General features: G+C 40.3%; 3 protein-coding genes across 6 annotated transcripts in view; 2 read left to right on the top strand and 1 right to left on the bottom strand.

The window, feature by feature from the left end:
• The window catches only part of spidr (scaffold protein involved in DNA repair), a 57,448-nt gene extending 55,536 nt beyond the window's left edge, over positions 1 to 1,912 (top strand). For both annotated transcript variants that reach the window (XM_077558821.1, XM_077558820.1), the window contains exon 20: positions 1,539 to 1,912. In XM_077558821.1, the coding sequence (XP_077414947.1) occupies positions 1,539 to 1,658 (120 nt within the window). In that variant the 3' untranslated portion in view covers positions 1,659 to 1,912. The remainder of the gene's footprint in view (positions 1 to 1,538) is intronic.
• mcm4 (minichromosome maintenance complex component 4) lies at positions 1,545 to 19,910 on the top strand. Of its 3 annotated transcripts, none has more exons than XM_077558825.1 (17): positions 1,545 to 1,659; positions 7,585 to 7,659; positions 7,734 to 7,895; positions 7,967 to 8,106; positions 8,184 to 8,285; positions 8,362 to 8,457; positions 8,539 to 8,634; positions 10,699 to 10,837; positions 10,949 to 11,169; positions 11,252 to 11,372; positions 14,230 to 14,489; positions 16,146 to 16,511; positions 16,584 to 16,711; positions 16,811 to 17,018; positions 18,429 to 18,657; positions 19,366 to 19,499; positions 19,585 to 19,910. In XM_077558825.1, exons 2-17 carry the CDS (start codon positions 7,599 to 7,601, stop codon positions 19,678 to 19,680), a joined length of 2,559 nt encoding a protein of 852 aa, XP_077414951.1. In that variant the 5' UTR covers positions 1,545 to 1,659; positions 7,585 to 7,598; the 3' UTR covers positions 19,681 to 19,910. The 3 variants fall into 3 exon arrangements, with proteins under 3 accessions (XP_077414951.1, XP_077414950.1, XP_077414948.1); XM_077558824.1 differs by lacking the exon at positions 1,545 to 1,659 and adding an exon at positions 5,461 to 5,573; XM_077558822.1 differs by lacking the exon at positions 1,545 to 1,659 and adding an exon at positions 5,620 to 5,770.
• Positions 1,938 to 3,296, bottom strand: cebpd (CCAAT enhancer binding protein delta). The gene has a single exon (XM_077558828.1). It carries the CDS (start codon positions 3,151 to 3,153, stop codon positions 2,302 to 2,304), a length of 852 nt encoding a protein of 283 aa, XP_077414954.1. The 5' UTR covers positions 3,154 to 3,296; the 3' UTR covers positions 1,938 to 2,301.
• Positions 19,911 to 20,529: the final 619 nt, after the last annotated feature.

Genomic DNA, 20,529 nt, shown 5'->3' with positions numbered 1-20,529 from the left:
AAAGCTAGATGTGGGGTATTATTTATTATTATTATTGTTATTATTATTATAAATTATTATTATATGTGTGTGTAATGTTTATTTAGTTTTTTGATAAACTTCTATTGATAATTCTGACCATCCGGGCATTTGTGCAATGCAAATGCTTCCTTTATACGGTGAAAACAAACGGCGGATTGTAATGCTTTTTGCCCTGTGGCTATCATACAAGCCACACCCATTATTATAGTAGTCAAACGACATCTCATCACATTTTGAAATCCAAATAATCCTCACAAATCAAATTACAGCGATCCAAATCCAACGCTTTTCAATGAGCGGATAGAATTCGTTCACCAAATTGACCGCCATCTTGACTTGTGACGTCATCTCGGAATTGTCAATAAGGTATTCCATATGCGCAAAAATGCCCCCCAAAATGTCTGTGCACGCCACTGGTGATAAAGTCAAGCATTTCAAACGCTTGTAAACATCTTCAAATATTGTTGTACCCTTAAAAGTACAGTAGCGCAAACAGCCTACAGCTAACCGCATCGATACCCAATGTACAGCACCTGTACGTACACGTCAATAAATTTTAATGATGATACACAATGTACAATACCTGTTTTTACACGTCAGTTATGATTATGATGATGATGATGATGATGACGACGAACAAGAGTTACTTTCCACCGATGGTGCCGGCGCTCGTTGGGCTGGTGGGAAAGTCCGCTAGCCCAACGTAGCATTTTGCTGTTTAGCATTTTGATGTTTACTGACCCGAAAACCGCTGGAGTCGCATGATGACAATCTGAACCAGCAATCGTTGATAGATTTTAACGATGTTATGGTGAGATGCTGTTACGGATTCCACTAGTTTTGATGCTCTGTTTAGTCCTAGTTTGGCAAATTTGTTGTGGAACCGAAGCAGAATTGGGACGCCATTTTAGTGACTCTCTGCCATTGACTCACAAATCGAACACGGTTTCGGTTGGATGAGCGTGTCGTGACAGACTATTGGTTAAGCGAATATATATATATTTTTTTTTTTATTGTGTTGGTGGGAGTCACAGCTGACAATTTATAGTTTACTATATTAGCTGAACAGTTACTATAGCATGTATACTCTAGTGAATATTTTTGCCACAAAAACAAAAAATCTATTTTCTTTGGACTTTTTTTTTTTTTTTTTTTTGCATTACACAAAATTGCAAATAGGTGAGTTTTAGCGCGAATAATGGAGGATAGTTTCCCAATCTGCAAATACTGCCAAACTGAGTAGCATTTATTTGTTTGCACCTATTAATTGGTGCATAGTATTTATTACAGGAATGGCTACTGTTTGAGAAAATATTTTAAATGGATACCATAGATAAATGTTCTGCACATATTTGAACAGAGTTATTTATTTACCAAATACGGCGGGGGGGGGGGGGGGCGAGGCATATCTATGGTGGGGTCTTTAGTTTCCCAGTCAAAAGACGTCAATGAACTTAAACAATTACAACTGCTAGCATGTAATGCTAAACATTTGTTTTGCATGTTTGTGGTTTCAGTGTTCAGAGTATGAGGTGTCCAGTGTGTTGGGGAAAGAAGTGGGGCCCCTCACTCTTTACGTCCGCGTGGTCTCCAGGAGACCTTCACTATGGATCAGCCTGGAAGAAATCTGCCTCTGAGGTTCTTTTTTTTTTTTTTTTGGTTTGGTTTGGTTTACTTCCCCCCTTTTGAAGGCCTCTTGGGGACTGCGTGAGGCGAGCGAGCACTCTGCAGCAGGAAGCCGAGGTGGTGTTGGTGTGGAGTGGCGGTTGACAGGCCCGGCGCGGACCAATGGCATACCTCCTGTCAAAGCCGCCCACGTGCTCCATGAAGCTTTTTCGCTTGTCCCGCGTTTATTTAAAAATGTTATAATAAAGTTGCGTTACTGCTGACATATCACTACGTCACAGACCAGTATGCACATTTACATGTTTTTTTTTTTATTATAGCATCCATAAACAAAATGTTTCATACAAACTATAGAAAAAAAATCATGCTCTGGCTCTTATACAAAGTGGAATTACAAAACATGTACCATGGCAGGTATGTATGACATCATGTAAATGCAGTGGTAAAATAATTTAATAATACAAAGAGAGAAAAATAAATCCCACAAAAAAATATGGCAGCAACATCATCATATTTTCCAGTGCCATTATGGTAAGCTTAAAATACATCTGGTACAGATGGTAAAGAACAAATTGTCTCTGAGGTATGTCTTCAAAAAAAGTTTGTTAGCAAAAGGAGGGCTGGGTGGGGGAGACACGCGGAGGCGTCACCTGGTCACCGACCCTCCACACTGACGCTCGCCGCAAAAGAGGCGCTGGGCATCTGCTTGAAGAACTCTCGGAGGCCGCCGAGCTCCCGCGTGAGCTGCTCGATGGTTTTGTGAAGTCTGTCGTTCTCGGAGCTCAGCTCGATCAACTTCTGCTGCATCTCCAAGTTGCGCATCTTGGCCTTGTCCCTGCTTTTCCGCACGGCGATGTTATTCCTCTCCCGCCGCTGTCGGTACTCCATGCTGTACCTGTCCACCGCCTTCTTGGACTTGTCCCGGCCGGATTTGCGCGGCGAACCCTTGGCAGAGACGGGCTCCGGCGTGGTGGGCGGCGTCGGCTGCCCCGTGGGGAGGCTGAACGAGGTCTGGGCGCAGGTTTCGATCTGACACGGCAGAGACGACGACATGTCGCTGTCGCTCCAGTCGGACTCCTGCTTGATGGGCGCCCCGTAAGGACCCTTGTGTACCACCGCCGAGTCCGACCTCCGCTCGGCGGCGTATGGAACCGGGCAGCCGCCGGGCAGCACTGCGCCCTGCACGGCGTACAGCTCCGCCTTCTCCTGCTTGACCGTGTTGAAGAGGTCGAGGAAGAGCTCGTCGTTGCATAGCTCCAGGTTAGGCACGGACGTCATGGACTCGATGTACTGGCTGAAGTCGATGGCGCTCTCGTCGTCGTACATGGCCGGCGCGGTGAGCTCCGCCATGGTGGCCCCCTCCTCCGTCCGGACGGACGGTTTGCACGGGCCCTGTGGCGGACCCCCCAGCTTGACGCTGTCGTAGAAGTTAGCGGGCTCCATCGCCCAACTCATGTTGCATGGTGGAGACACGCCGTGGGGGTCAAGACTGTATATGTCACACATGAACTCTGCTGGCTTGTCCACGCGGGGCGCTTGATTGCGTTGCTGGTCCGGCCGGATTCACTTCCTGATCCTTGCTCGCTAAGTGTGTCAGGACGCTTTTTTGACGCCTTGTCAAGTTGACGCTTCTGACTCGTCGCTAACTTTGGCGCACTGTTTTGTATCGTTTGGCGGTGACGTCACGCACACCCTCCCTCCGGCGGGCCAGTCAAGTTGGGAGCGGGGTCACGTGATCTCCGGTAACTTCCCATTCGAAGGGAACGGGGGGCGTGTATGTTCCTTTTTTTTCTTTTTTCTTTTTTTTACTACGACTACATGAATGGCTCTCAGAGTTGTTTACATACTGCTGCAAAGTTTCGGACCCAAGATAAATTCTGGGCCCACGGACAGTTGATATCCATCAAGCCGCAAGGGGGGTGCTGCTGCTGGTGGGATCAAAAACAACCCCCCACATGACCCCCTTGACACACATGCATTCACAGTTCAAAATAACTGCTTGATGCTAGTTTAATCACCATAGGCGACTCGTGCTTAGTGCTCTTATCAGATTGAGAATCCAACATAAATATAAAATACAAAATTGAGGAGATATTATGCAAATTGACAGTTACACCAATGTGCAAATTATCCACTGTATGTCGTGTGTCAAATCAATGCAGCGCCACACACAACCCACCTGACAAGCGTCACTTAAATGTAGTACCAAGATTGACCTGTGAGAGGCAGCATGGTGCCACAGATTATCAAGTCAAAATCAGATTTATTGGCCGATGTCAAATATATAGTATGAGGAATTTGTGTCCAGACACTCTAGTGTAAATTATCATAAAATTTTAAACAGATGTAACATTTATTATTGTCGTCATGACCAGTTTCCGAGCATTTCTGGGAGGGGGGGGGGGGGTCATTCTAACACACCCACAACACAGAATAATAACTCGGGATAATCTTTTCTTGATAATCAACGTTAAGGTAACTTTGATTGAAGAGGAGGAAAAACTGTTCTCCCTCACTATTAACACACTTTCAAGTTATACCACAGGATAATATTTTCGAGGCAGCTGATAAACTATAAGGGCCACACTATTGTTGAACAAAATATGTGACAAGAAATTGTTTATAAATATGAACGTTTGTGTATTTTATAGTTAAGCACGTAGAGATAATTGGGTCAAATTTGAGCATTTTTTTCCCATTTCAAAAATGAAGATTTGATGTCCTTAAAAGATTACCCTGACTGATTATTCTGTAGTGTGGGGTGTGTTAAAGTGAGCCCCCCCCCCTCTCACGCCATTCAGTAAACAGTAGTGCGATCATAAATGTTGAACTTGTTCACTATTTACAATCACACACACACAAGTTGTTCACCACAGTGTAAATGACAAGTTTACAGCATGTTTACAAATAAAATAACAAAACAGCTATTAATTATGCACAATTCTGTTACAAGGGGACAGGGGTGAGGGGTCTATCACTAATTTATGCTACATATTGTAGTAACTATTAATATGAAACTCCCCTGTAGGCCATAAATATTAAACAATCATATTATGACAAACGATAAATGCGTCGGTAACTGAGCGTGCTTCTTTTGCTGCGTGATCGTGTACGGGCGCCGTTCGCATCCTCAAAGTGTCGTATGTCGGGGCTGAGGTCGTGTCATGTTTCAATTCGTGTATTAACGACACAAGCACAACTTTCGTGTGTATGGAAATTGCGCCACACAGTGGACAATGTGCACTCTTCCAAGCTGAATGAGTACTATTTTTCCCCACCCCACGCAATTTTCGCTTCCAAACTGAGGCTCTATCAAATCTTTTTTTTTAAAATGTTTTTTTTTTTGCCTTACTTTTATTTAATCAGTTGCGCAAAAATAATCGGAAAACAACAACTGTCACAACAATTATCAATACAGATAGATAGAGAAGGTGGTTTAGTAATTACGAACGGCACAGTTAAAGTATTTCCATAAGGTACGACATAAACTTGTCAATTATGGGCGATAAAAATGTTGGTACACTACTTTTTTCTTTTCTTAAAAAAACTAAACAAAAACAAAACTAATTTCGATGAGATGGCAAACAAGCGAACCGTCTTGGACTGAACCAAACGAGATCGAGGTACCCTAATTACTTTAACCTTAAAACAGCACATATTATGAGTAAAATTTCACTCAAACACAACCAAGTTAAATATGAATTTTCCCTAAAACAGTTTTTTTCAATATCACCGGGTGTTTAACCCCCGTTTAACACTGATATGGACAACATCCACAATCTAATCCCACCCTCAATAGTGCAAGATTCAACCGGAAACAAGAAACAGATCGTGGCTCACCATTGGCCCCAAATTCCCCGCGAAAAATACGTCACATGCAGTTTCGCGCCACTGCAGTCCTCCGACAAACACGTAGGCAGAAAAGGGTAAGAAAAAGCTCTTTTACTTGACTTTAGTGTGGTCAAACTTTCTGTTAATGTCAAATGCATCCCCGTCAAAATCGATGAACTCTCGCTGTGCCATTGTTAGCTCACTAATACCGAAGCTGGTTGTCAGGTTATTGTTTGCTGTGTAGCAGGCAGCCATATGCGTAATGGTGGAAATGTTACTGAAAGATTCCATCGTGAGTATTATATCGAATACTATCATCGTGATTCGTAATGGATCATTTGGTTGGGTCATTGAAGATTGGTTATCAAACATGGAAGCATCACGTCAATCAGAAGTGTCTATTAGTGGCTATTATTTTACCTACATATGAATCATAAAGCATTTTTTGGGGGGGGGGGTCTTAACTTTTTAATCCTAGTTTAAATGACACTATAATGACAATTTATTGATTGTTTTTTTAAGTTATATTTTGATGTGTATCTATTTACATTGTTCATTACGTCAGGTTCTACTGTGGCCCAAACATTGTTTTTATATATATAAAAAAAAATAAGAGTTATATTTCTTTGTGTGTCATGATATCGAAGCACATCGTTGCTTTTTCCCCCCACCACGATAAAAAAAAAAAAAATAATATTATCCTTGTTAAGATAAACATGCTTTATTTTTTTATCCATTTGGCAATTTTTTCGTGTTGTTATTTTTAAAATAGGTCATTTGTTTTGTTGTTGTGCAGTTTTCATTTGTTAGGTTAATTATTTTTTATTATGAAAATTTTTGTAGTTTTTAGTTACAAATTATTAACCTATTGGGGGTTTTATGCTTCTGTTTAATTAATTAATTTGTATATTCAGCATTCATCTATTTTTATTTTATTGACTTTGTATTTTGTTGGTTGTAGTTTAACGCATTCACTGCCATTGACGGCTATGGACGTCAAAAATTCATTTAAACTATTTCTATTAGTTTAATATTTTTTCCCACTTTTGCTAACAAAAGTATGAAAACCTAGGAAAAAAATATTTAATCAAATTAATTTAATTTAAGCATTTAATCAAAAAAAATGTGAAACTAATAGAAATAGTTCAAATGAATTTTTGTCGTCTATAGCCGTCAATGGCAGTGAATGAGTTAACCTAGAATTTAATAAACATTAGAAAAAGAATGAAGACGAGACTATTTAAAAAAAATAAAAATAAAATGATCGGGAGTTAAATGGATTTATGTGCAGGCAGAATTTTTTCAATTAAGTCTGTAAATGTCCCATGTTTAATATTTTTTTCCCCACTTTTGCTAACAAAAGTATGAAAACCTTGGAAAAAAATATTGTAAATTTAGAACAGATTTAAAATTTGTGATTAATTGTTAGTTACTTAGTGAAGTCATGTGATAATTACAATTAAAAATTGTAATCGCATGACGGGCCTAATTGAAAAAATAAATACAAATAAGGGGCGTTTAATCGTAATTAATCGCATGATAATTTTATATCTGTTATAAATGTACAATAAAAAAATTCTAGGTTTTCATAAAAAAATGAAATGAAAAAAATGTTAAACTAATAGAAATAGTTCACATGAATTTTTGACGTCTATAGTCGTCAATGGCAGTGAATGAGTTAATTTTATGATTGGTTAGGTTATTTTATTTGTATTTAATAAAATATTATTTTAGTTATTTGCTTTTTATTTATGATCTACACTCAAGGTTCGACGCCCGCGGGTTCACCTCTTTGCAGTTTTTGTTTTCTTTTTCCTATTTTGTTTTGGGGGTGTTATTTTTGGGACGGGGCAACCCCTGTTTTTCATGGAAAATGCATATTGTATGTTTATTGACGCTTATGAGAATGTTTTGGGGATTTGTTTTTTATTAATTTTTTCCAATACATTTCAATGGCTATCAGATATTAGCATATCAGCCCTCAAATATCGGGGGCTCGCTATACTAGGTTAGGTTTCTTCACTCTAACTTCTTTAAATTGATGTCACTTTGTAACATTTTTATTTTCACATCTTTTATGAATTCATTTTTTTTGTGCATGTCCAGATCCACTCTCCACAATGTCTTCTCCAGCATCAACTCCCGGTCGCAAAAGGGGGAGGAGCACCAACCCGTCCACACGTATGTTGTACTTATTTGTAACGTGATATTTTTTGTAGGCGGAGTAATTAATTGTCTTGCGTTGTCACCCGCAGCCAGCAGCGATGGCCTGGCCTCGTCGCCGGCGTCTCAGCGGCGCCGAGCCCACGACTCATCCGCGGGGGAACTGATGCCCATGCCCACTTCGCCCGCCACCGACCTGCTCAGCCCGGTGGCGCCGCAGGACGTTTCTCTCCTTTCCAGTCCTCGAGCTTCAGGTGACTATCACAACACGCGTACCCTTTTTATTGTATTGCTCGAACTTCCCGAACGTTCTTTTTCCAATCAGTCCTCCCAAACGACGTGGACATGAGCTCCCCTCTCATGTACGGGACGCCCCGCAGTAGCATCCGGGGCACTCCCGCCCGCCAGCGTCCCGATCTGGGATCAGCGAGAAAGGCCCCTCAAGTTGATCTTCATTCTGAGCCGGTGAGCGCAACCCGATTGGCCGTCCGACTGCATGTCCTCCTAAGACTGCGTTTGATTTTGTTTCTTGTTGCTCCCAGCCGAGCGGTGAGGCCGCGGTGGCCAGCGAGTCCAACGCGGGTCAGAGGTTGGTCATCTGGGGGACCGACGTCAACGTGGCCACCTGTAAGGAGAAGTTTCAGGTATGCGGTGACAAAACGGGGACTGAACGCAAACGGCTTGCCCGCTAAACGTCCTCATCGCCTGCTTTGCCCGCAGAGGTTCCTGCAGAGATTCGCGGACCCCAACTGCAACGAGGACGAGAACGCCGGCCTGGACCTCAACGAGCCCATCTACATGCAGAAACTGGAGGAGGTGACGACGACTGCTGCTCTTTTTATTGTTCTAGTTTGAGAAGATGTCACTTGTAAATATTTTGGTCTGCTCTGACCTCAGATCAGCGTTGTTGGCGATCCCGTGCTCAACGTCAACTGCGGCCACGTGCGAAGCTTCGACGCAGAACTTTACAGGCAGCTCATCTGCTACCCGCAGGTTTGGGTCCTCCGTTTTGTTGTCCGTTGTCCGTTTTGTTTTCATGGGGTGTCAAGTCTGTTAACGCATTCACTGCCATTGACGGCTATAGACGTCAATGACAATTTCTATTAATTTAACATTTTTTTCCCCACTTTTGTTAACTCTTTCACTGCCACTGACGTTAAAAGACGTCAAGTAAAAACCTACGGAGGGCTGCCAATGACGTTAAATGACATCATCCAATTTTTATTTTTTTTTGAAACGGGTAGAGGGAACCCTTCCGCATCTGTGGTGAAAGTTTCCAGCAAGTCTGTTGTGCCTAATGACTATTTTTGGCCCCTAGAGGGCAGCGATGACTCTCTTTTGACAAGATTGGGTAGGCGTCAGCAGAAGACGTGAGGCGGGGCTAGAGTGTTGAGGGGACATTGGCTGCAGAAGCCATAATGGCGACCGGTTTAAGCAGCTCACGGTCGAGCCGTTTTTTTCAAAGACGAAAAGCATCGACCAACGCTATAAAGAGCACATTGATGACGACGATGATCATCATTGATGAAACTAACCATTTTCTATTGTTGATTACTGAAGAACGGAATAAGGTAGAAACAAACTTTTTTTTCTGATGAAAGATGAGAGTCCAATCTTTCATTTAGTAGTATGTGTGTTTCCATAGTCCAAACACAACATTTTCTGTGGACCTTGAAAGATCAGTCAAAATGCTTAAATCAGCTGGCACTGGCGACATCCCTTTTCTGAAAACGTCTGGCAGTCAAAGAGTTAACAAGAGTATGAAAACCTAGGGAAAAAAATTGTACATTTAGAACAAATATTAAATGTGTGATTAATCGTGAGTTAACTAATGAAATCATGCGATTTATTATGATTGAAAAATTAAATCGCCTGACTCCTCTTATTTTTAATAATCTTTTTTTTTTCTATTTTAAATCGCGTCAGGCGATTACATTTTTTAATTGTAATTAATTGCTTGACTTCAGTAGTTAACTCACGGTTAATCACAAATTTTATATCTTTTCTAAATGTACAATACAAAAAATTCTAGGTTTTCATACTCTTGTTGACAAAAGTGGGGGAAAAAGTGAAACTAGTAGAAATAGTTCAAATGAATTTTTGACGTCTATAGCCGTCAATGGCAGTGAATGAGTTAACCTAGAACATTTAATAAACATTAGAAAAATAGACGAGACTATTTAAAAAAAAAAAAAAATAATAATAATCGGGAGTTAAATGGATTCATGTGCAGGCAGAAATTTTTCAATTAAGTCTGTAAATGTCCCATGTTTATCCGAAGAACTTTGTAAATAATAATATAAGATGTATAATAATAATAGTTAACATGGGGATTTAGGAGTAATTGATACAAAGAGGGTCACACATTTCCAGTGTGCAAACTTGCCATAGGCAGTTTATTGGTTATTTTGACTCAGGAAAAATCATTTGAGTATTAATTGATCATTTTGGGGTAACATACTGTACATGAGGTGTGCAGGATTCCCCCCCCTCATTGCTTTTTTTAAATTTTAATGAAATCAAATGGGGATTAGAAGAGAGTGCGTTAACTATTGAAGTTATGCAATTACAATAAAAAAATGTAATCGCCTGACGTGATTTTTATTAATTTTTTTAAAGAAAAGATTATTAAAAATTAGAGGCGTCAGGCGACATTTTTAATTGTTATTAATCGCATGACTTCATTAGTTAACTCACGATTAATCACAAATTTTTATATCCGTTGTAAATGTACAAAAAAAATTCTAGGTTTTCATACTCTTGATAACAAAAGTGGGAAAAAAAAGTTAAACTAATAGAAATAGTTCAAATGAATTTTTTACGTCTAAAGCTGTCAATGGCAACGAATGAGTTAAGGTAAGCAATTTTAAACTAAAAAATTTAATAGAAATGAATTGATAATCGATAGATTAATTGATTCTAAAAGTATTTGATAATGACAGCCCTAAATTTATATACAGTACACCTGAGTGGTCGATGGATCAAAAAGATAATAAAAAAAAAGGTGTGACTTTCAGTCCAAAAAGTCCAACGATTGTCTGCGTGTTGTTTTGACAGGAAGTCATTCCCACCTTCGACATGGCGGTCAACGAGCTCTTTTTCGAGCGCTTCCCGGACTCCAACCTAGAATACCAGATCCAGGTGCGCCCCTACAGTGCCGTGAAGACCCACAACATGAGGAGCCTGAACCCAGAAGGTGAGTGGGACCCGCGCTTTGCATCCGCCTTGACATCACGTACGTATAACACGCCGCACATTTGGCGCGGGATGTGCGCGGTTAACGGCGCCTTCTTTCGCGGCGCCGCAGACATCGACCAGCTGATCACCATCAGCGGCATGGTGATCCGCACCTCGCAGCTCATCCCCGAGATGCAGGAGGGCTTCTTCCAGTGCCAGGTGTGCGCCTTCAGCACGCGCGTGGAGGTGGACCGCGGGCGCATCGCCGAGCCGGCCGTGTGCCGGCACTGCAACACCACCCACAGCCTGGCGCTCATTCACAACCGCTCCGTCTTCTCCGACAAGCAGATGGTGGGTTGTCGAGCGGCCCGAGCAGATTTGTTGATGCCGCGTGGGCGGGGTCACGACATCTGTCGCTTTCGTTTCAAAACAGATCAAAATTCAGGAGTCGCCCGAAGACATGCCGGCGGGCCAGACGCCACACACCACCATCGTGTATGCGCACAACGACCTGGTGGACAAAGTGCAGCCTGGAGACAGAGTCAACATCACCGGTGAGATACGATACGATTTACTTTGATGGAAGTCCACAGTCTGCAATTGAAATATCCCTCGTAGTACAATAAATGTGGGGGGGGATGAGTTGGAATTTTTCAGATTGGAATAAGGTCTCTACTGTGATTAAGTCATTTGCTCCTTAAAATGTATAAATACTAGGGGTGTGCCCAAAAATCGATTCTCATAAAAATCGCGATTCTCATTAAAGTACGATTCAGAATCGATTTTAAATGTCCCAAAATCGATTTTATTTAAATTATTTTATACTCTCTTGCCTTTGTTTGTGTGTGCCTTTGTTGGGAGCGCTGTTCATGTTGTACCCAATTGGGGCAGTGTGGTTCCACGCGGTCTGATACACTGTTAAGTTTTAGCCACATTAGAGAGTAGAAGGAAAAAGTCCCGATCAAGTTATTCCAATAAAAGTTGTTTTTGTGCAGCGTGGAGCCGATCTTTTGAGCGATAAAAGTGCCGCAAGTAGCGCGCTAATTGGCATTAGCGAGTCAGACTGGAGTAGATCATTACGATTCATTGCACATCTATAGATTGAAGCAAAAATCATTGTCAATCAAATCATTTTGAATCGAAAATTGCAGACCCAAAAATCGGAATTGAATCAAATCGTGAGACATTCAAAAATTCCCACACCTAATAAATATGTTCTATTTTATTATTATTATTATTATTATTATTTATTTATTTTTTATGGAGAGCTTATTGTTCATTCGGTAATTTTACTGATTTGACATGTCATCATCATTGCTCTCCTTTTTTCTTTTCTTTTTTTAAAGTATTTTATTTTATTTTTTATTTTTTTGTATGTGGGTGATTATGTGCATGTACGTGCGTATGAGTGAGTGTGTACTCATTAGCTCACCTAAAACCTATTAAAAAAAAAATAATCCCATACCGTTCACCTAAAGTTTAGGTGAACGGTATGGGATTATTAGTTTAGGTCCTAAACCAAACACTTCCAGCCAGAGTCATGAGGCCGTCAGGAAACGAATACGTTCTATTTTAAATACTACCATTGTCCCAAAGACGTATTTATAAGTTTTTTTATGGGTGTTTTTTTTTAATGCTAGAGCTTACTGAAGGCGTTGCAGCCTGTGAACTAAAGAGAACGCTTGAAGCAATGGTAGTTAATACAAAAACGGCCAACAGGTGGCAGCAGAGTGTCAAGCAGGGCCATGTTGCAAAAAAATCGCTGAAAAACGGAAGCAGATAGAAAAGTACTTTTTTTTCCCTGATGAAGGAAGAGACTCTAATCTTTCTTTTGGTAGGTTCCATGTTTTTATTGCAATAGAATACAATATTCGGTGGACCTTGCAAAATCCAGTAGAACAGCCGGGAGCGAAGGGGGTTGCCTCAGTGAAAATGACTGCGATTGAATGAGTTTAAAAAATCCGGTGCTTGTATAGATGCCAATCAGAATTCAGATTATGATATGGTTGAAAATTAGGGCTGTGACTTAACATTTATTTTACTAATCTGCCAATTATTTTGTTGATTATTTATTGAATCAGCTTTCATTTCCATTTCTATATTAAAAAACAAGGCATTATTTCAAAATGACAGTGAATAAAATACACAAATTAAAGGGATACTCTACTTATACTTCTTTTTATTCGAAAATAAAATTAATACACACATACATAACTTATTGAGCCAATTTCAGCCGTAAAAGATGAATTATTTTATACAGAATTAATTTGATAACTTCATTATTTTTCATTTACAATTAATTTAAAAAAATCTAGGTTTTCATACTCTTGTTAACAAAAGTAGGAAAAAATGTTAAACTAATAGAAATAGTTCAAATTAATTTTTTATGTCTATAGCCGTCAATGGCAATGAAAGAGTTCAAACTTGTATCATCTGGAATTGATTAATTTCCTTAAATAATTTCCTATAAGAGAAATAGAATGTTTCAATTCATAAAATTTTGTTTTAAGCTCATAAATATTCAAATATTAACTCATTCACTGCCATAAATTCATTAAAAAAAAGCTTATTAGAAATTAGGGGCAAGAGGCGATTACATTTTTTAATTGTAATTAATCGCATGACTTCACTAGTTAACTCACGATTAATCACAAATTTCATATCTGTTCTAAATGTACAATAAAAAAATATATAGGTTAGGTTTTCATACTCTTGTTAACAAAAGTAGGAAAAAATGTTTAACTAATAGAAATAGTTCAAATGAATTTTTGACGTCTATAGCCGTCAATGGCAATGAATGAGTTAAAACTTGTATCATCTGGAATGGATGAATTTGCTTGATATAATTTCTTATAAGAGAAATAGGATGTTTAAATTCATAAAAAATTTGTTTTAAGCTCATAAATATTCAAATATTAACTCATTCACTGCCATAAATTCATTAAAAAAAAAAAATTATTAGAAATTAGGGGCAAGAGGCGATTACATTTTTTTTATTGTAATTAATCGCATGACTTCACTAGTTAATTTGCGATAAATCACACATTTCATAACTTCTAAATGTACAAGAAAAAAATTCTAGGTCAGGTTTTCATACTCTTGTTAACAAAAGTAGGAAAAAATGTTAAACTAATAGAAATAATTCAAATGAATTTTTGACGTCTATAGCCGTCAATGGCAATGAATGAGTTAAAACTTGTATCATCTGGAATTGATTAATTTGCTTGACATAATTTCCTATAAGAGAAACAGGATGTTTAAATTCATAAAATTTCGTTTTACGCTCATAAATATTCAAATATTAAATCATTCTTGAAGACAAAATAGCCAACATGCCCGCGCTACACATGCAATCTTGGATAAAAAATACTTTTTACGGAAGCATCCGCTAACGGCACCGTGCGTTGGCAGGAATCTACCGGGCAGTGCCCATGCGCGCCAACCCGCTGCAGAGCAACGTGAAGGCGGTGTACAAGACCCACATCGACGCCATCCACTTCCGCAAGACGGACGAGAAGCGCCTGCACGGCCTGGACGACGAGGCCGAGCAGAAGCTCTTCACCGAGGACCGCGTGCACGTCCTCAAGGAGTTGGCGGCCAAGCCTGACGTCTACGAGCGCCTTGCCGCCGCCTTGGCGCCCAGCATCTACGAGCATGAGGACATCAAAAAGGTGTGTACACTTTTATTTTATAGTACCGTATATCAGGTTGGCCCCTCCTACTTGCCTCGTAAAACGCATTATGACATCTAATGTAGGAAGAAAACGTGATCGATTATCACCAAAATGTCTGTGCACATGGATATATGTATCCAAATGTTGGCAAATGGTACATTAAAAACCAAACGCGGCGTGAGCAACTGAGAATTTTCTGGCAGTGCAATTGCACTTTATAGTCACTGTACAGTGGTTTGCATCGGCGCACTCAAAATCGGCACATTCACATATTTACCATTTAAAAATAAATACATTTCCTCGCACCAGCCAATCGGCTTTGGGAACGGACTGCAAAGTCACACGCGGCGTCCTGTACAGATCTGTAGTCACCCGGAGATAGTGGTAAGTGTTTTACTTGTTTAAAGCAAGAGTGCTAACGTTAGCTAACGTATTTAGCACGGCTACCAGAATGCAAGTGAAAAAGTGGAAGCGCTCGAGGGGCTTTCATCAAAGACAAAAAGGAAAGTGCTGCAGGAGAAAGAGTGGCTAACCTGTAGTGCAGTACTCGGCAGCACTCTCTTTTTTTATTTTTTTATTTTTTTATTTTTACCAAGCGACCCTCTCCTTCTCCGGTGTGCACAATGAAGCTGCCGGGACTCACAAACGCCAGCGAGCGGCAAGGCGGACACTCACTCCTGTGTTTAATTCAAACAGACACTTGCTTGCAGCCTTTTTTTTTTGTTTTGTTTTTTTGCTGGCGTCACCACAACATCCTCTTTTGGCCATATTCTTTCGGCTTTAATTTTATTTCGGCCGAAAATTTTCCTTGGCCGAATTATCTATCTATCTATCTATCTATCTCCATCCATCCATCGTCAACTAGCAAGCTAATATCGTTTGCCAGCAAGCAATCATAATCTTTATCGTTAGCTAGCCAGATAATATTTTTTGCTATCTATGTATCTATCCATCGTTAATCCACTGAGGAAAAACAAAAAAAAAATATATATATATATATATATTTAGGTTTGACCTAAGTTGAATTGAGTGGATACAACACCCAACAAAATTAGCCTATGCTAAATCGCGATTAGCATTATCATGCTAGCGATTAACTCATTTGCTCCCAAAAACGTATAAATTGCTGCAAAACGGAAACGGATAGAAATATGCTTTTTTTTCCTGATGAAAGAAGAGATTCTCATCTTTTCTTTTGGTAGGTTCCATGTTTTAATTGCAATAAAACACAATATTCTGAGGGCCTTGCAAAACCTTGTCAAAATTCAGTAAAACAGCCGGGAGCGAAGGGGATTGCTTCAGTTAAAATGACTGGTAGTGAATGAGTTAACGCTAACAGGTAAACAAATACTAACTACCATTTAGTTCCACACATACATCATCATATCTTCATTAGACATTAAATAGTGTCTTAAAAGTCACTTAGACTATGCGTCATTATTCCATTGTGAATGTAATGCTTTTTCTCTTTCTTTTTTCTGCTTCTATCTGGAGAGAAAAAAAGTCAGTGTATAAAACATGAACAGCCCCAAACATGCTTCCGGTGTAGTATCCGATTGGTCAACTTTTTACCAGTGAAGAAAATGTTTGGGTTGACTTCCCCTGTAACGATTGGATTGTCTTAAAGTGACCACATTCTCGTCCTCCTTGCAGGGCATTCTCCTGCAGCTCTTCGGCGGCACTCGCAAGGACTTCAGCCAGACGGGCCGCGGCAACTTCCGCGCCGAGGTTAACATCCTCCTTTGCGGCGACCCGGGCACCAGCAAGTCTCAGCTGCTGCAGTACGTGTTCAACCTGGTGCCCCGTGGCCAGTACACGTCCGGGAAGGGCTCCAGCGCCGTGGGCCTCACCGCTTACGTGATGAAGGACCCCGAGACGCGGCAGCTGGTGCTGCAGACCGGCGCGCTGGTGCTGAGCGACAACGGCATCTGCTGCATCGACGAGTTTGACAAGATGAGCGACAGCACGCGCTCCGTGCTCCACGAGGTCATGGAGCAGCAGACGCTTTCCATCGCCAAGGTGCGCCGACGAGTCACGCGGGGGTGAAAACCTGCTCTCCGGGTTCACACCTTTCGCTTCTTTTGAGCGCAGGCGGGAATCATTTGCCAGCTGAATGCCCGCACCGCCGTGTTGGCCGCCGCCAATCCTGTGGAGTCGCAGTGGAACCCCAAGAAGACCACCATTGAGAACATTAAGCTGCCTCACACACTGCTATCCAGGTTGGTACCGCTTGAACCATCAATCGGATGCCATTTTGTCCAAACGGCGCAAATGGATGGGCTCCAATGTCACAAAATATCCAATCCGTGTTTTTTCAGATTCGACCTGATTTTCCTGATGCTGGACCCCCAGGACGAGGCGTACGACCGTCGGCTGGCCCACCACTTGGTGTCGCTGTACTACCAGAGCGAGGAGCAGATTGAGGAGGAGTACCTCGACATGGCCGTGCTGAAGGATTACATAGCGTACGCGCGCACGTACATCGCCCCGCGACTCAACGAGGAAGCCAGCCAGGCGCTTATTGAGGTACATGGTAAAATATGAATGGAAAAAAAGAGAGAAAAAGTACTTTATTTTGTAAAATGCTTTTTCCAATTAACTCATTTGCCCCCCAACGTATCTATTTCAAATATTACCAGGCTCCCAAAGACATATTTATAAGTTTTTTATGTTTGTTTGTTTTTATGCTAAAGCATACAGAAGGCTTTGAATGCTTAAGCAATAATGGTAGTTATTACAAAAACTGCCAGCAGGTGGCAGATGGGTATAAGAGATCAACCAGGGCCATGTTGCAAAAAAATATTTTTTTTTCCCCCACTGTGTGAATAATGGTGAAACTTAGCTATATTCTAATGCTAATTGCTGCAAAACGGTAACAGATAGAAAAAAAGACTAATCTTTTCTTTCGGTCGGTTCCATGTTTTTGTAGCAATGGAACACAATATTCTATGGGCCTTGCAAAATCAGTCAAAATCCAGTAAAACAGCCGGGAGCAAAGGGGGTTGCGTCAGTGAAAATGACTGGTAGTGAATGAGTTAAATAAAAAATAAAAAATCAATTCAAAATGTCTGATATAGCCGTTTAGGATTTAGAAGCACAACTTGAACTGCAATATGAGGCAGCAACATTCTTATTTTATACATGATCCATGTGTAAAATAACAAGGTATTAATGGCGTAAAGTTGTATTCCTAAAATCTAAACGGCTAAATTTGACATTTTGAGTTGAATGTTTTTTTTTTTATGGTCTAAAGTGATTATAAAATAAATAAAGACAAAGTTCAATTTATTTATTTTAAAATAATGAAAATACCTCAAAGTGCAATTTAAGGCACATTCCCTTTCTTTAAACATGGATCGGAATTAAAAATTAGAATCAGAAAGTAAGCCAGGTGGTACCAGCTTTCAAACTCTTTTTGTAGCTACCAGCCAGGCACTCCTTGGTAATGCTAACAGCTAGCTGCTAGCCAGTAGCCACTTACGTCGGAGACATCTGACGTGTCATACAATGACTGCTTAATTATTAGCGTCCTAAATTAGCGATTGAATATGAGTTTGGGATAGTGTTGTGTTGATGTTGCGTTGGTCGCAACTTTTATGTCAATCAAAACTACGACAAAGAAATCCTAAATGTCTAAAAGGGAAGTCAAGCTAGCCATCACGCCAACTTCAAAATAAAAGTCTACTAAGGCTATTTGCATTCCTGTCAGTGTATTATTTGGTAAACTTAATTTTGAAGTTAGCCTTAGCAAAAGCGTACGTTATGTTAAGCGACTTTCGTGATCCACAAGGGGTTTCAACTTCCTCTGCTGCTATTACAGTGAATGTGGACTGATCACATCGCTTTCGCGTCAAAGCACACTTTGCCTGATTCGAACCGACCATGGATCAATCAATATATAAACGGTAGAATAAATGCTGGTATGGTCTTCCTCAGGCCTACGTGGACATGAGAAAGATCGGCAGCGGCAGGGGAATGGTGTCGGCCTACCCCCGACAGCTGGAATCCCTGATCCGCTTGGCCGAGGCCCACGCCAAGGTGCGTTTCTCCGAGAAGGTGGAGACCATCGACGTGGAGGAGGCCAAGAGGCTGCACAGGGAGGCCCTCAAGCAGTCGGCCACCGATCCCCGGACGGGATTCGTGGACATCTCCATCCTCACTACTGGTAGGTGATGATGACATCACATTTTAATTATTAATGCCATATGCGTAATAGCTTGAATGGTGATTGAGGGGTAGTGAACAATGCTGGTGTCTCATTTTTTAACATTAACTCCAAATGTGAAAGGTCCAAAATTAATAAATATATCAAACCCAAATGTGAAAGGTCCGTCGAAACAATAGCATACAGTATAACGAATTTTGCTCAATAGAAAAGCAAATGGAAGCTAACCAGTCGGCAGCTAGCGCACGAAGCTAACATTGCTGATGCTGCTAATCTTCACACACTGCTCTTTACTAAAATGGCACAAACAGACGGACTATGTCAAAATCCTTTATTGACAACATTGTGGTCAATATCTGAAGCTATCCAAACTCATTTGTTGACAAAGTTGGTCAATACTGGCTGTGACTGACAAAAACAGGAAGTAGAAACCAACCAAAATAAAACTGTACAAAAAGAAACTGCCTCATAATATCCAAATAAAATGGGAACAAAAGCAGTAGGGAGAAAGCTATCAAAATAAAATAGGTCACATGATGCCAGTCTTTTTGTTCAATGAGAATAAAAAGCAGGATGTAGAAACCTCACCGAATTCTTTCTTTTGTGAATAAAAAGTCGGTTACCAGCTCCGACTGAGTTTCCGCGCAAGGGAATGAGCATGCTGTGTGTAGTTTGTTGTGTCCCTAATAGTGATTTTTCTGATGTCAGGTATGAGCGCCACAGCCCGTAAACGCAAAGAGGAGGTGGCCCAGGCCCTCAAGAAGCTGATCCAGGCAAAGGGGAAGATGCACGCCATCAAGTACCAGCAGCTGCTTGATGACCTTCGAGGGCAGTCGGAAACTGTAAATATTTTTTTGTCTTTCTTATTTATTTATTAATAAATCTTAATCTCCAGGAAATTACCCATCTTGTTTGACTTCTTCCCAGGCCGTGACCAAGGAGTTATTCGACGAGGCTCTGCGAGCCCTCGCCGACGAGGATTACCTGACGGTCACCGGAAAGACGGTGCGGCTCCTTGCCTGAGACACCACCTGACTTTATGTACAGTTTAATTTCTTTGTACTGTAAAAAAAAATTTTTGCATTATTGAAGCAAATTTTCTTGGTGTTCAAAATGTTTTGGAATTCACTTTTTTGACACATGGGTTTAAAAAAGTTATTAGAGCTAATGTTTGGAATTTGTTAAATGTACCACCTATTTCTTAATAACAATGCTCTTATTTGTTTGTATTAAAGCACAAGCAATTAAAAGTGGCTCAATGGGGTCTTTTGTGAATGAATTAGCTAAAGGAGACAATTCATGACAAATACGCCGCTTTTTATAGAAGCGTATTGCATCCACTTGAAAAAAAAACAACGGTTTTTCTGACAATTTTTTAGGGGAGCTTTTTTTTCCCTGTTTTTCTGAATATTTTTTTCTGTTTTACTGAATTTTTTTTTTCTGTCAAAAATATATTACGAAAAACCGGCTGAAAAAAATTATACCGGAAAAACAGGAAATATATTTTGTAAACGGATTTTTTTTTTTACGGAAAAAAAATTCAATAAAATAAAAAAAATTCAAATAAACAAAGCTCCAGTCAGAAAAACAGGACTTTTTTTTCCAAGTAAATGAAATGTGCTTCCATAGCTTTTGAATGTTGTGGCCATTGAAAAAAATAGTGTTGCGATGAGAACTTAAAATTTTGGTTTCACTGGACTAAGAATGTATGGTTTTACCATTTTTTATTTCCCAAATTACTCAATTCAATCTGGCTGTATTTGGAGTTGAACCGTAGATGTAATTTAAACATTTAAAACCGATTTAACTTGGTTGGTGTTGCATCTGGAGCACAGACTTATATACAGTACATCAGTATTTCCCAACCAGCTG

This window comes from Vanacampus margaritifer, chromosome 2, assembly GCF_051991255.1.
Source record: "Vanacampus margaritifer isolate UIUO_Vmar chromosome 2, RoL_Vmar_1.0, whole genome shotgun sequence".
Classification (NCBI taxonomy): domain Eukaryota; kingdom Metazoa; phylum Chordata; class Actinopteri; order Syngnathiformes; family Syngnathidae; genus Vanacampus; species Vanacampus margaritifer.
The sequence above is the reverse complement of the archived record's forward strand: the minus strand, read 5'-3'. Positions and strand labels throughout refer to the sequence as shown.